Raw genomic sequence first — 15,659 nt, 5'->3', positions numbered from 1 at the left:
GGGGGGCCACAGCCCCGTCCTCCAGGGCATGAAGCAGGTATGGAGGAGATCAAAACTCCAGACATCCAGAGGCCCCCAGAACACAAGAGACCAAGGAAGACCAACAGAGGGGCAGCCGCGCCACTGTCCCGGAAAGAGCTGAGGAGAGTCCCAGATGAGGGCTCACTCAGCAGCCGCGGAGCAGAAGCCAGGGGGAGTTGCAGTGACGCGCCCGTGAGCTCCGCCGGCAGCCAGCCGCGCCTGAGTGACCGAGCCCCAGGCCGAGAGGCCGGGGGCACCCCACCTCCGAAGGGGCCCGAGCGAGCCCCAGGCTCCAGGCCCCGATAAGTGGCTTGTTTTTGTTGATATGCAAATAAAATAAATATGATTTTTTTCCTATTACTTGAAAGGTGTAACAACAAGAGGAGCCGTTACTGGGTAGACTACCAATAGCATGTTTTCATAAGAGATTACTCACCTCTGTCTTTGTGGCAGAGGTGCAGAATCGGTCTGAAGGCGCTTCACTACCTGCTCACTAACTGGTGCAGAGGCTCAGGATTACCCAGCAGGGTAACAGTTTAGTAAGTGACCAGTTTGCAGTCAGTTTATCCAAACTCTGATGCTACTCCCCCCAGACAACCATAACAATGCACACTTGCTGCACATATTGAAGGATCTCTGGTTCTTTAGGAAACACAGCTTTCTCTTATACAGCCTGTGTGTTGGTCAACTTGTTGTCAGTGTGGACGACAAATACTTGCACATCATCATCTTGTCCCAGGATGAAAATGGGTTGTGCAGCTGTTCTCTTCCTCCTGAGGTTGGCCACCTTCACACTGAAAGGCAGATGACTTCTCCTGAACCAAATTATCCACCAGTGTTCTGCACTTCTCCTCCTGCCCATCACTAACACATCCAACCCCTGCAGGTGGTGTCATGAAGACATTGGTACGATTTCTGTGGAAATCATAAAATGGAAATTATTTTGAAATCACTGTGAGGCATAATTATTTACCTTTTCATTAACTCTTCTCCCTCTCGTGGATGTAGCTGATTTACACACTACACTGCCAAAAGTACTGACACATCCAAATTGTTGAATTCAGGCGTTCCAGTCACTCCCAGGAGCTCAGTGAATTCCAGTGATAGGGTTAGGGTGCAACAAATCCAGTCATGAAATTCCCAATATATTAAATATTCCACAGTCAGCTGTTAGTGGTATTATAACAAAGTGGAAGCGATTTGGAACCATAGCCACGAGTCAATTGGTGATTGGCCTCATCGGTGACAACGATGAGGCCGCCTACAGGGAGGAGGTGGATCGTCTGGCTGAGTGGTGCGACACAAACAACCTGCTGCTTAACACCGAGAAGACCAAGGAGCTCATCGTGGACTACAGGAGGAATGCTGACCCACATCCACCCATCCACATTAAGGGGACGGCTGTGGAGCGTGTGAGCAGCTTCAAGTTCCTGGGAGTCCACATCTCCGAGGATCTCACCTGGACGACCAACTGCTCCAAGCTGGTCAAGAAGGCTCACCAGCGCCTCTTCTTCTTGAGGACTCTGAGGAAGAACCACCTGTCCTCAGACATCCTGGTGAACTTCTATCGTTGCACCATCGAGAGCATCCTGACCAACTGTATAACAGTCTGGTACGGGAACTGCTCTGCCTCGGACCGGAAGGCGTTGCAGAGGGTCGTGAAAACTGCCCAGCGCATCGCCGGAGCACCACTTCCTGCCATAAAAGACATCTACAGGAAGCGGTGTCTGAAAAGGGCTGGGAAAATCATCAAAGACCCCAGTCACCCATCACATGGACTCTTCACCCTCCTGCCCTCTGGGAGGCGCTACAGGAGCCTCCGGACTAAGACCACCAGGTACCGGAACAGCTTCTTCCCCACAGCTGTCAGACTCCTGAACTCTGCCTCCTGACATCTGACCCACGTTAAACTCATGGACTGAACATACACACACCCACAATGGACAACTGTACCCTCAAACACAATAATAACATGGACTGAACCACCACTCACAACCACCAGCACTTTATATAGCCTCTGTAGAAATTATATCTCACTTATCATAACTGCACTACTGTATAGTTCTGTGTAAATAATCATTCTGTACATTTGATCATCTTTAATCCTACAACTGTTTACAACTTGCATAGTTCCCATTTCTGTATAGCTGTATATCTCAGATTTCTGTAAAGTTATTTATTTCATATTCTGTATAGTTTTTCATATTTATATCCTGTTCATATCCTGTACATAGCTTGTACTCACTACAGCCTGTACATACTTATAGTTATAGAATATTCACAACATACTTCATACCGTGTACATTATAACATACCATAATAGACCCATTTCTGTAATATACTCACATATCTATACTATTGCTAATATATATTGTAATATATCTATATCACTAAAGCACTTCTGGATGGATGCAAACTGCATTTCGTTGCCCTGTACCTGTGCATGTGCAATGACAATAAAGTTGAATTCTATTCTAATTCTATTCTATTCAAATGTACAGATAAGAGTAGTGGTCCCAAAACTGAACATTAGGGATTTTAGAAAGATGATCAGGCCATTCATTTTATGCATTGTTCTTGAGATTTCATTTGTGATCCCTCCTGTTATGTTGCAGGTCAGATCGACCCAGAACAGAAGAGATGTGAGAAAGTTGGCTTTCAACGTTTATGTAGCAACAGCTCATGTTTCACAGTATAAAATGGTTTTCTTCGGTACTGCTCCTTTGATTTCACCACTATCTAGAGATCACTTCATAATTTTTCTAAGATAGCTGCAAGATACTTGTAACAAAACAAATTTCTTTCAAGAAAAACTGTTAATTCTGTAACTGGCTCCCAATAACATGATAGGTCTTCAATAAATTGCAAGAATAATTAAAATTGATGAATCGATCAATCCATCATCCAGTTATCCTTGTCAGGGTCTCAGGGGAAGCTGGAGCCTATCCCAGCTGTCTTAGGACGAGAGGTACTTCCTGGACAGGTCGCCAGTCTGTCGCAGGGCTAACACATAGACACAGACAACCATTCAGTCTCACCTACGGGCAATTTAGAGTTAATAATTAACCTAACCCCACTACCTGCATGTCTTTGGACTATATGGAACTGTAAGGGAGGAAGCCGGAGTAAACCTGAAGAATATCCACGCAAACACGGGGAGAACATGCAAACTCCACCCAGAAAGACCCCGACCTGATGGTGGAACTGAACTCAGGACCTTCTTGCTGTGCGGCAACAGTGCTAACCACCGTGGATGGATGGGTGGGTGGCATTTGATGCAGATGTAAATCTGGAATATTGTCCAGATTAAAAAAAAAAGTGTGTTACAATACATTGTTTTAACAAAAGAAGCAATATTAACAGACAGATTTGTCACATGTGCATCCTGATCTTTCACATGGTCTGTCTGGCTGTTTTAGTCCTTGGAAGACAGAAGAAGTAGTGATGAGTCTGGAAACACTTTCTCACTCAGAACAATGTGAAAGTCATGCCATTAGGAGAGCTGGTTCTGGCCCTTCAGCTGAAACCTCTTCAGAAATGGTCTCACCTGAAGGGAAGCCATTCTTAAAGAAGGAAGGGGGACAAAAAGGTGGAGAAGTTACACAAGACGTGGACAGAAAACAGTTGGAACGGCTCATATGGTGTTTAATCAAATTAGAAATATGCACAGAGCAGGTGAGGAGAGGGGTACGACAGTGAGTGTCCACAGCCGTGCGTAAAACATAGTGAAGGGTCTGTCATGGGTTAGCGGTTAGCTTTGACTTTGACAATTGTAGTATTGTGGGATCATCTTGACAGAAAATGAAACAAAAGACATCCAACATCCAAAGAAGAGCATCAGAATGTCCCTCAAGAACCTGGAGAGCCTTTACAAAAAACTTAGCCTAAGAGAGCTCATACTGTGAAATATAAATGCTGACAAACTGTGTTTACCTGTGTATTTGCACTTGTTTCAATATATCATTGCATAGTATGTACAGTGTAATGTAGATGAAGGTGTTTATTATTAAGGGGGAAAAATCCTAAATGCCCCCTCCCCCTCCTGTGGTGGTGGTAGTGTGATGGTTGGAGTTGTTTTGCTACCTCAGGACCTGGAAGACTTCCTGTGGTAAATGGAACCATGAATTCTGCCGTCTACCAAAACATCCTGAAGGCCATCTGTTCAGGACCTCAAGCTGACCTCAATGATCCAAATATACCAGCAAGTCCACCTCTGAATGGCTTAAAAAAAACAAAACAAATATAAGACTTTGGAGTGGCCTCCCCAGTCCTGACCTGAAATCGATTGAGATGCTGTGGCATGACCTTCAAAAGGTGGTTCATGCCTAAAAAGCCTTCAAAATGGCCGAATTACAAAAATTCTGCAAAATGAGGGTTAAAATTCCTCCACAGCGCTGTTGTCATTGACTCATTGTCAATTATTGCAAACGCTTGATTGCAGTTGTTGCTGCTGAGGGTGACCCAAACAGGTAATGAAGCTTATGAAGCAGTAAGTGCGCATGCACATCTCCTACACGCACGGACTGTTTACTCCAGAGATCAGCTGATCGCCCTGATGCCGGCCGGCTCGCTGGCCAGGCCCGCAGAAGTACCAGCTGAAATTTGGAGGAAAACACTTCGGGGATGCAGAGGTCAAGGACAGAAGAGAAGAAAAAAGGAGACGGTGAGACAGCGGAGGCTCGAAGCGAGGAGGAGGTTTAAACCGTGTCTGCCGTCTATCGTGATGGGAAATGTGCGATCGTTAGCGAATAAAATCGACGAGCTCTCAGCACTGGTACGGAGTCAGAGGGAATACCGAGAGTGTAGCCTGATGTGTTTCACCGAATCATGGCTGCACCAGGTCATTCCCGATGAGAATGCTTCCGTGGAAGGCTTCCACACTGTTCGGGCGGACACGGACAGCATCGCTAGCGGTAAGCGGAAAGGAGGTGGGCTTGCTGTTTTAGTTAACAACCGGTGGTGTAACCCTGCCAACATAACAATCAAAGAAAGGATTTGTTGCCCGGACACTGAACTATGTGCTGTTGGACTCAGGCCGTATTATTTACCCAGGGAATTCTCTCACGTCATCTTGGTGGCTGTTTATGTTCCTCCCTCTGCTAACCCCACAGCTGCATGTGACACTATCCACTCTGCCATAGCTCGGTTACAGACTCAGCACCCGAGTGCCTTTATTGTGATCTCGGGTCACTTCAACCATGTATCACTGGACAATACACCAACATTCAAACAATATGTGGACTGTCCCACCAGGGGAGAGAAAATTTTAGACTTACTGTATGCTAACGTCAAGGATGCATACAGCTCCTCCTCCCTCCCCCCACTTGGTAGGTCAGATCATAACCTGATTCACCTCACCCCCCGCTATGTGCCAATTGTGAGGAGGGAACCTGTGACCACCAGGACTGTTAGGAGGTGGTCAGAGGAGGCAATAGCGGAACTACAGGGCTGTTTCGAGGTGACCGACTGGGAAACACTCTGTGAGCCTCACGCCGAGGACATCAATGGGCTTACTGAGTGTATCACAGACTACATAACTTTCTGCACCGACTCCATTGTTCCAGCTCAGACTGTTCATTGTTACCCAAATAACAAGCCGTGGGTGACTAAGGACATCAAAGCCCTCCTCAACAACAAGAAGAGGGCTTTCAGAGGGGGCAACAAAGAGGAGGTGAGGAAGATCCAGGTGTTACTAAAGGACAAGATCAGAGAGGCTAAGGACAATTACAGGAGGAAGCTGGAGTGGAAACTCCAGCAGAACAGCATGAGAGAGGTGTGGAGGGGCATGAAGACCATCACTGGATTCAGGCCAACCAACAGCAGGGGAACTGAGGGAGGTGAGAACAGAGCCGACGAGTTGAATCTGTTTTTCAATAGATTCGACACCACAGTGTCTGCTCCCACCCCCACAACCTCACCTGCAGTCAGCCTGGAATCCAGAGCCACACCACTGTGCCAGCCTCTCTCTTCACATGTTGCCTCCTGTGAGATTCCTGACACCCCTCCCCCACCCATCACCTTCACTCAATACCAGGTTGAGATGCAAATGAGGAGACTTCACTCAGGCAAGTCTGCTGGACCAGACGGAGTGAGTCCCCTTGTCCTCAAGACCTGTGCCCCCCAGCTGTGTGGAGTCTTTCATAAACTGTTTATGCTGAGTCTGAGTCTGCAGAGGGTCCCGGTGATGTGGAAGACATCATGCCTCGTCCCTGTACCAAAGACGCCACGTCCCAGTGGCCCTCAGGATTACAGGCCCGTGGCACTGACCTCCCACATCATGAAGACCCTGGAAAGGCTCATCCTGGACCAGCTGCGACCCATAGTAAGTTTTTATTTTAGTTTTTATTTTAGTAAGACCACATCTGGATCCCCTTCAGTTCGCTTATCAGTCTCGTCTCGGAACTGAGGACGCCATCATCTACCTGCTCAATCGTGTCTACACCCATCTGGACCAGCCGGCGAGCACTGTGAGGGTCATGTTTTTTGACTTTTCCAGTGCTTTCAACACCATCAGGCCGACCCTCCTGGGTGATAAGTTAGCAGCGATGCAGGTGGATGCTTCTCTGGTGTCCTGGATTGTTGATTACCTGACAGGAAGGGATGATCTGATATCCTCGTGTTGGTGTGGTTCCCAGACCATCATGAAAATTTTGTTCCAGGTTCAACATTGCAAGTGACCAATCACATTGTTGTGACGTTATTCTTTTGCGCGCCAAGCCATTCGTGCATTTATGAAATTCCAATGTTGCAAGGACAATATCAATTCTGCTTGCTGTTTATTAAAGGGTTACGGTTAGGGTTAGGGTTAGGGTCAGGGTCCGTTGATCGGTGGACAGAGGCGGTTTCACGCAGCTTTAGTACAGTTTTTTGTTTTACACCGTTTTTTCCCGAAGTCGCAAAAGTGTGACGTCACAACATTCTGATTGGTCACTTGCAATGTTGATCCTGGAACAACATTTAGTATGATGATCTGGGAACAACACCAACACGAGGATATCAGATCAACCGACAGGAAGACCACAATATGTACGTCTCCCACAGTGTGTGTCTGACAAGGTGATCAGCAACACAGGGGCACCACAGGGGACTGTCCTCTCCCCCTTCCTCTTCACCCTCTACACCACAGACTTCAGCCACTGCACAGAGACCTGCCATCTGCAGAAGTTTTCTGATGACTCTGCGGTGGTTGGATGCATCAGCAGGGATGATGAGACAGAGTACCGGGCTGTGGTCGACTCCTTTGTCACGTGGTGTGAGCAGAATCATCTGCAGCTCAACGTGGCAAAGACCAAGGAACTGATCGTGGACTTCAGGAAGACCAGGAAACACTTGACCCCTGTTTCAATCCAGGGGCTCAGTGTTGACATTGTGGAGGACTATAAATACCTTGGAGTACACATTGACAATAAACTGGACTGGGCTAAAAACACCACAGCACTTTACAGGAAGGGCCAGAATCGTCTCTATTTTTTGAGGCGACTGAGGTCCTTCAACATCTGCCAGAAAATGCTGAGGATTTTCTATGAGTCTGTTGTGGCCAGTGCGATCCTCTATGCTGTTGCATGCTGGGGGAGCAGGCTGAGGGTCGCAGATGCCAACAGACTTAATAAACTAATCCGTAAGGCCAGCAATGTTGTGGGGATGGAGCTGGACTCCCTCAAGGTGGTGTCGGAGAGGCGGATGCTGTCCAAGATAAAGACAATGTTGGATAACACCTCCCACCCACTCCATGACATGTTGGTCAGTCACAGGAGCTCGTTCAGTGAGAGACTGAGATTACCGAAAAGCACCACTGAACGACACAGGAAATCATTCCTGCCTGTGGCCATCTCCCTGTACAACGCATCCACTTAACACACTGTTTGCTGCTACAACTACACATGTTTCTTTTCCAACTATTTATTTATGAGTGACTTATGTATGTATGTATGTATGTATATATATATATTGTACTATTCATAGTTAGTGTATTGTCTGTCTTGTCTTAATGTTGGTTTATGTTGGTTTATAATGGAGCACTGTAACAAAAAATAATAATTTCCCCCAGGGATCAATAAAGTATTCTGATTCTGATTATCTGTCATCACACATCTGCTTCCCAGCTGTTGCAGCTAATCTAAGCATTAAATCACTTCCACTTTCCCACACTGTCAAGCTGATTGTGACATCACTGGTCAGCCTTCATTCCCTGCACTTCAAAGCTCACTGCGCATCTGTCATTCTCCCCATCACCAGCTCTCACATGTCACTCAGGCTCCATTCAAGCCTCCATCTTCATCTCCACCACCAGCCTCTAGACTCCGGGGTGTCCTGCCCTGGTCCTAATTCGCATGGCCACTGGGATTCTGTTCTGCTGTGATGGGCTATCGGAGATTAACCACCAAATACCACAAACACACAGTTTTCATTCTAAGATGAGCTTTACCGCCAAGTATTGTCATATAGGAAAGGGGTTTTCTTCTGCACGTGGAAACTGGACGATTTGTCTCCAGATGTTTTTCACAGGAGGTTTTAGCTGGAAAACGGATCAAGAAAGCAGGATTACTAACAAGGTATAGGTAAGGCAGATAGAGAGGTTTAAATGGTTAATTATTCATCTGATTTCACATTGATCCGTGTGTTTGATTTAAGTGGACTCAGTTACTGAATTTTCTGACAGCTCTTCTGGCAGTTCTTCCACTGACTGAATAAAGTAGGTCTTAAGTATATTTGCAGTCATAAGTCAGAGACTGCACTCCGTTTATATTTAAATTTTTGTCTCATCTTTCCTTTGCTCGGATTCTGCTTTCTGAGTCTAAAATCTCTCCAAATAACAGAGCTATTACCACCAGCACAAAATTATCCTACATACTGGATCTTTTCTTAATGCTGTAATGAAAACTGTAAAATACTACTACTACTACTACTACTAATAATAATAATAATTCCTACATTCACGAGGAGCTCGTAAAGCGGCATGCGCATTCTCCACTGTGGGACGAATGGTGCGTTCAGGAATGCCCTCATGTCATTCTCGCTAGCCAATGGGATCCAGCCTGGGAACAGGCGTTTCAACGTTGCACTGCTTCCTCAGCGGACTTGGACCCCGTTTCTGCCGTTATGTGCACTGAGTAAGTCAGAGATCATGTCTCTCCGTGTGTTAGAACTAATCTTCTTCTTCTACTTCGCCACTCATATTCCGATCACATTATTTATTGACTTACAAGCTCTGCTGCCTGAACACGTGTACCCCCAACCGGTGAGTTACTTTAAATAAACACACACACGCACGCACATTTCCAGCTACAACTTAATGCACACTTTTCCCCTCCAGCTGAAGGACCTTCTGAAATGGTACGCAGCCGACTTCAAAGACCCCATGGTGCTGGACCCCCCGGAGTGGTTCAAGTCCTTTGTTTTCTGCGAGGCTTTGCTTCAAACACCGTTTTTCCCCATTGCAGCGTACGCTTTTCTGAAAGGTCAGTTAACACGAAAAGTGTTACTTTACTAACTAAACTTTACTAAAATCATCATAATAAATCAAAGCTACTCACCCACCCAGCCAACCGCGCACTTTCTCAGGTCAGCTGCTCTCCTAGTAGTGATGGGTCGTTCGCGAACGAAATGGCTCTTAGAGCCGACTCCTTGAAGTGAACGACGCGAGGTTTTTTTTTCTTTCTTTCTCTCACCCTCTCTCTCGCACTTTTTTTTCTGCTTCACTCGAGCCTTGTGCTTTACGCTGAGCAGAGGGGGGAGGGGCGGTAGTTACTCGGTAGCACAGGAACAGAGCGGGAGGGAGAGAGAGAGAGAGCAGGGACAACAACGTCACATTAGAAAGGTATAGTAATCATCTACAACTATTTTCAGTTGCAGATGATAAAGGATTCAGAAAGTTTATTCATGCAGGTCCATATGACAGAGAATATGCATCTTCTTTTTGTTTTCATATTATAATTTATATTTAATTGTGTTGTGGTTTGCAGTGTTTTGTGTTGTTTCATTTTAAATTTGTTTAAAAAGAAAAAGCTGAACATTTAAATAGTTAAAAGTTGAAATGTGAATAGTTGATTTTTGTATTATATGATTTATTTATTACATTTTATGTGGAGTGAATAAATAAAAGTATATTTACAGTGGCCCCTACAGACAAAGCACGTACAAACTCCAAAACACGAAAAAATTCCAAAACACGTAAAAACTCAGAAGCATATAAAAACTCAAAACACGTACAAAAGAACAACAGCAGTGCTCCAGGATGCTGGGCGCAGTGTTGAGCTTTTGTTACCTACTGGCTACACAAGCCAGCAAGTACCAACGACCGGATTTGGTGTGTGGTAGTAACAGGTAAATGAACTTTTTTTTAAATTATTTGAATATATATATGAGTGCCTGTGTATAAATACACAAACAATACACACATGCTTTCAGTTGTGTAATTTAAGTGATCTAGTAGCTCTGCTTTGGAAGTTCAGTTCATGCTAGAAATGTGTTTTGGAGTTTGTACGTGTTTTGTCTCTAGGGGCCACCGCATATATTTATATATAAACATATAAATAAAACCACTTTTTTTTACGTTAGTAATTCCTTTTGTGCATAATTTTATATTATTGTTAATAATAAATTAATTAAAGCAACAAAACAACCCGAAGATCCGGCCGGAGCCGAAAGAGCCGGCTCTTTTTAGTGAGCCGAACCGAAAGAGCCGGATCTCTAAAAAGAGCCGGAAATCCCATCACTATCTCCTAGTAAATGGTAAATGGTAAATGGCCTGTATTTATATAGCGCTTTTCTAGTCCCTAAGGACCCCAAAGCGCTTCACACTACATTCAGTCATTCACCCATTCACACACTGGTGATGGCAGCTACATTGTAGCCACAGCTGCCCTGGGGCGCACTGACAGAGGCGAGGCTGCCGGACACTGGCGCCACCGGGCCCTCTGACCACCACCAGTAGGACAGAGACGCTGGTCAAAGGCGACCTCTGTCGGCCTTTATGTTGCCTTACCATCAGACATCTACTGCCTCAAGTGTTTGTAACCAAACTGCAGCTCAGCCAGGGGCGTTTCCAGGAAATGACCAAGAACCAGTGAGGGTGGAGAAAATGTCACCCGGGCCACCACCACACTGTATTATACACACAAATAATAAAGATGAAGGGAATTGAATTTTCTGTGCTTGTTGGAAACAAACAAAACGTCTGCATTGCCTTGGATGATTCACAGACTTGGCGTCACAGGTTTTCTGTGTCTTACGTCCTTTCTCCCAATCGCTCAAACAGGTGGTTGTAAGTGGATCCGGATTCCTGCCATTGTGTATTCCACACACGTGGCCACCACATTGATCCCAATCCTCGCCCACATCCTCTTCTATCAGTTCCCTCTGAAACCCAATCCTGGTCCTCAGACTGTCCAGGAGCGCTGGTTGCTAGTCTCCATATATGCACCATACCTGTTGGTGCCTGTGCTGCTCCTCCTCACCATGCTGATGTCCTCGACATACAACGCCTCCTCTAAGCCTGGGAACGTGTCAGCCAAGGCCAAGAAGAAGAACTGAAGTGCCACAAGACAATATTATCTAATTTACTGTGATTTTAAGAGATCTTTTTCTACATTTGTGAATGTATGAACATGTATGTGTAAGTCTGTGTGAGTCACACCGTTTATCAGGAAGAAGCTGCCGTCGTGAACCATCCGGAACTGTCACTTTTAATGTTGACCTTTCAATAAAATCCATATTATTGTGATTTTTGTTCTGATGTTTCTCTTTGGGTTTAGACATACCCCTATCTAAATGATCTAGCTTCTCTGTTTCAGGAGGCTTAAGCCCATCCTTTGTACTATATCTCTGCCTTATACAGGAACATAAACCATTTTGGGGTTTTTTTGTTTTGTTTTTTTGGTGGGGGTGGGGTGAGGGGTGCTTATTAAACCTCATCTTCTTATTGGTGCTGTCAGAGAGGCTAGTGTAAGACACAGGTACATGTGAAACTTCCAGTCAGGATGTTTGTTTTTGAACACTTAATAATTAGACAACAGATCATCTTCACTGGGAGTCTAATTGACATTTCTCATTTTAAAGGACTCAAAGTAGAAGATGAGCCTGCAGTAATACTGCAGTAATGATATTATATACAGATATAATGATGTAGAAATTAAATAGAAAGGCAGACTTTGTTTACTGTTGTGACTTTTAGCTATTTAAACATCCTTAATGAGAAATCTATACATGTCACCTTTCTTCAAGCCAAACACTCAGGAGTGGTGCGTCACATGTAGATAAAGGGATAAGCTGTATTTGTTCGTGGAAATGCTTTGTCATCAAAGAGTTTAAACAAACTCTTGTTTTATCTCTTATATTGATTTTCTTGTCAGCTGTTGATCTTACAGTTGTTTTAAGTCGATTAAAAATGTGCTCTTTTGCCCACTGACCCTGCACATACATTTGAACATCTCCCGTATCACACTGTTCGGATACAGTCAGCTAGATAAAAGGCTCCACTAAGTGAACGTTTCTTTCAGTAATTCAAGTTGTTCTTATTATTAATCTTTTATGGCGTCTGTTTGGCTGTGTTTTTACAGCGCACCTCCACGTCTCCAGGCTCTCTTCCTGGAAGGGTGGAGGCTCGCCTTCACCTCCTTCACAGAAGGGATTCTGGGTGTGTGTGCCAGTCCTTAGTTACAAAAGACATTTTTTTTAAGTTGTTGCACAAGTTAAAATGTCCACTCAGCTTTGTCCTTTTACTGCTATTTTTCCCAGCCCCAGAGGGTGTAGACTTTAAACACTAAGCAAGACAAGATGTGTCGTTAATAACAGTGTATGTATTATTTTGCTGACAAACGGTGGTTTTTCCCCTCTTTTAAATATATTTGCTGTCATATTGTATAGTTACATATAGTTAGATGTTTAATTAACCCCCTTCTCACACAACTTTTGTTGTTTAACCATTGTTAAAATATCCATTGTTTCACGTTTAAATAGGATATATGTCAAAAAACACTAATAAAATATATGAGCTACATGTGTTAAAGGCAACATCCTCCTCCTTCACCCCTAATTTCCCAGAATTCATTGTGATCATTTTTTAAAAATAAGAATATCAACTAGAGTTAATCTAAACAGCCATCAAACATCGTTGATAAAATGTATCGTTTTATCGCTGTGAGTCTTATTTGTACGAACAGTCCTAGACTGCCGGGACTAACCTTTGCAGCGGAAGGAAGGGTCTATGTTGGCCTTCGCGGACGGAGAGACTATAAAAGGAAATATGGCACTAAGTTTCTGTATTGTTTAAGTCAACGGCAGAGTAGTCGGCTCTGCTGTATTTTGAGAAGTGACAGCACTGTACGGGGGTTTAAATACTGCACAGTATATGTACAGGCAGACTTACAGTCGTTGCGTTTGGAAGCAGATTTAATCGAAGGTGACAGTTACTTCCAGAGGCAGCGTTAGCTGTCCTGCCAGACTCGACGACGAAGGAAACAACGAAGTGTTTTTGTTATTTACACGGATGAAATTTATACTAACCGGGGAGACGTCTGTGTTTTTCCAACAGCTCTTATGGACCTGGGCTTGCTGTCGAAGAAGACAGATAATAGGGACTAACAGTCCTGTGTTGATGTTTTACGCTAACATGGTCTGTGTATTAGCTCCCTGATGCTGGCTAGCTTCATAGGTTGCTACAGCTTGTATGTTTTAGCTTGAGTCTGGATTTATTGTCAAGTATCGGGACAGGTATCCTTACGTTCTTATACTACTTAGTATGTTCCTAGGCGCTGTTTACATGACGCTTGGTATAGCCAAAGGGCTATATCACTGTCAGGCTAACAGATAGCTCAGTGTCTGCATCTGCAAGATTGGCATCATGTAGACTGTCCCTCTGAACGGGTTAGGTGACCAGGACACGCAATGTGCTAGTGAGCGTCCTTAGAGTGCTTTGCAAAGCTGGATTGAAGCTACTGAACTAGGTGAACGAGTGACAGCTGGCACGGATATAGTTTAGCTCAGACTGAGTTAGCCATGCTTAAACTCGTCCGTTGTGTGTGATATTGCAAACATCCCAGCCTGCTTGGAGGGCATGTGAATGCATCATGTCCTGGCTGCATCTCTTATTTATGCAATAACGCACACCAGAGCAGCCTGTCATGAAATAATTCCGCAGTGCAAGAAGCAGCAGCATCATCAGGACTCAGTCGATAGCTTGCCCTGGGATTTTTTTTCCTCTAAAGAGGACAGCGTCATCCAAGGATAACCAACTGTGCCCAGCTGGACCATCGGTCATTCACAATGGAAACTGTGGGAGATTTTGAGTACAGCAGAAAAGATCTGGTTGGACATGGAGCCTTTGCTGTGGTGTTCAAAGGAAGACACAGGAAGGTAAATAAATCAGTTGCACATTTGCATCCCCTCCTTTACTTCATCTTGCAGGGAAAGGGAGAGCGAGCAGACAACTCGTTTGGAAATCTGGGTCAGTCAGTAGAACTGGGGACTGCTGCTCTGCAGCACTATATCACCCTTTTTTGTGGGGAAAGATAATATTTTCAAGCACTTTCATAACTAAACCCCTGCATCCTGGCTGATGTAATGTGGAGTCATGCTGTGACAGGTGATTATGGTGCCATTTCACCGGCCTGATGGGAGGTGCATGAGTGCATTTATGCTATTTCGTTCATTCATGATCGAGATGAGTCAGGCAGCTGTGAATGACTTGCTGACGTACTAAGGCAGGAGGGAGCATGGGGGTGCAGTGTTTTTCCTTTTGCCTTTTTAAGCAGAAGAGCTTTACTTATGTAAGAGCTGCACAACATTCATTCACACTGAACCACAGAGAGATCATTAAGCTCAGAAAGTGGATTAAATTGCTAACATTTCCCGGAGTGGGGCTTTCCGTGACAGAAGAAGCTTAGGATGGGGTGGGTTTATATATGTGTGACAGAGATGCAGGCCATGACATCACGGTGGCCCAGTGCTACTGGTGTGAAACAGATGGTCCTGAATTCCTGAACTGAAGCTGCATCAGAGCATCCCTGGAGCCAAGCTTCTATCTCACTGTGATAATCGATTACCAGCTCAGAGCCTGGAAACTCTGAAACATATGTGTCTGTGTAAACAATCCCTGTGTGTGGTCACATGCTTCCATGTCAGGTTAAAACAGACCTGGCATGTGATCAGTGTGTTTACTATTTTAGTCCCATCATCTGCCCTCTGTTTAGCCTATTTATAGGATTGTGTGGGCTCACAGGCGCAGGACAGTTAGAGGCACCTGGATGCATCAGACCTAATGGATTGATTCATTCCTCGGGCGGTGTTGGATGTTGCATATGGTCTCATGTTGCACTGAAATATCAATTTATTATGCAGAGTCTGTTCACAGATAAGATAGACCGGGGGCTAGTTTGAGAAATGTCTTTTGGCTTCTGTGGGTAATTCCCCCTCGAACTTTGAAACAACAAATGTCGGAAAAGAAATAAATGTATTTGGTGTGAATATCACACTTTTTCACTTTGTGTTTTATTCCTAGACTTTATATAAATGATGTAACAACTGTGACATCGCCCACTGGTTTTGGACTGCATTTAAGACCCTCAACATTGTCTCTGCTGCCCTGTTGTTGTTGTGTTTTTTTTTTTCAGATAGAAATGACCATATTTGGACTGTTGGGT

The 15,659-nt window shown here is 44.7% G+C and overlaps 2 protein-coding genes across 2 annotated transcripts in view; both read left to right on the top strand.

Annotated features, from left to right (window-relative positions):
- The first annotated feature begins 9,082 nt into the window (after positions 1–9,082).
- Positions 9,083–11,743, top strand: tmem97 (transmembrane protein 97). Its single transcript, XM_085244639.1, has 3 exons — positions 9,083–9,259; positions 9,335–9,479; positions 11,279–11,743. The coding sequence occupies exons 1-3, from the start codon at positions 9,146–9,148 to the stop codon at positions 11,551–11,553; spliced, it is 534 nt and encodes a 177-aa protein (XP_085100765.1). The 5' UTR covers positions 9,083–9,145; the 3' UTR covers positions 11,554–11,743.
- Positions 11,744–13,221: 1,478 nt separating this feature from the next.
- Positions 13,222–15,659, top strand: part of ulk2 (unc-51 like autophagy activating kinase 2) — a 33,902-nt gene continuing 31,464 nt past the window's right edge. The window contains exon 1 of the mRNA XM_085244748.1: positions 13,222–14,373. Coding sequence (XP_085100874.1) covers positions 14,284–14,373 — 90 coding nt within the window. The 5' untranslated portion in view covers positions 13,222–14,283. The remainder of the gene's footprint in view (positions 14,374–15,659) is intronic.

This window comes from Mchenga conophoros, linkage group LG14 (assembly GCF_057382185.1).
Source record: "Mchenga conophoros isolate Kocher_MC1m ecotype Shallow Benthic linkage group LG14, M_conophoros_male_GT1.1, whole genome shotgun sequence".
Taxonomy (NCBI): Eukaryota; Metazoa; Chordata; class Actinopteri; order Cichliformes; family Cichlidae; genus Mchenga; species Mchenga conophoros.
Note: the sequence above shows the minus strand (reverse complement) of the source record. Positions and strands in the feature narration are given on the sequence as shown.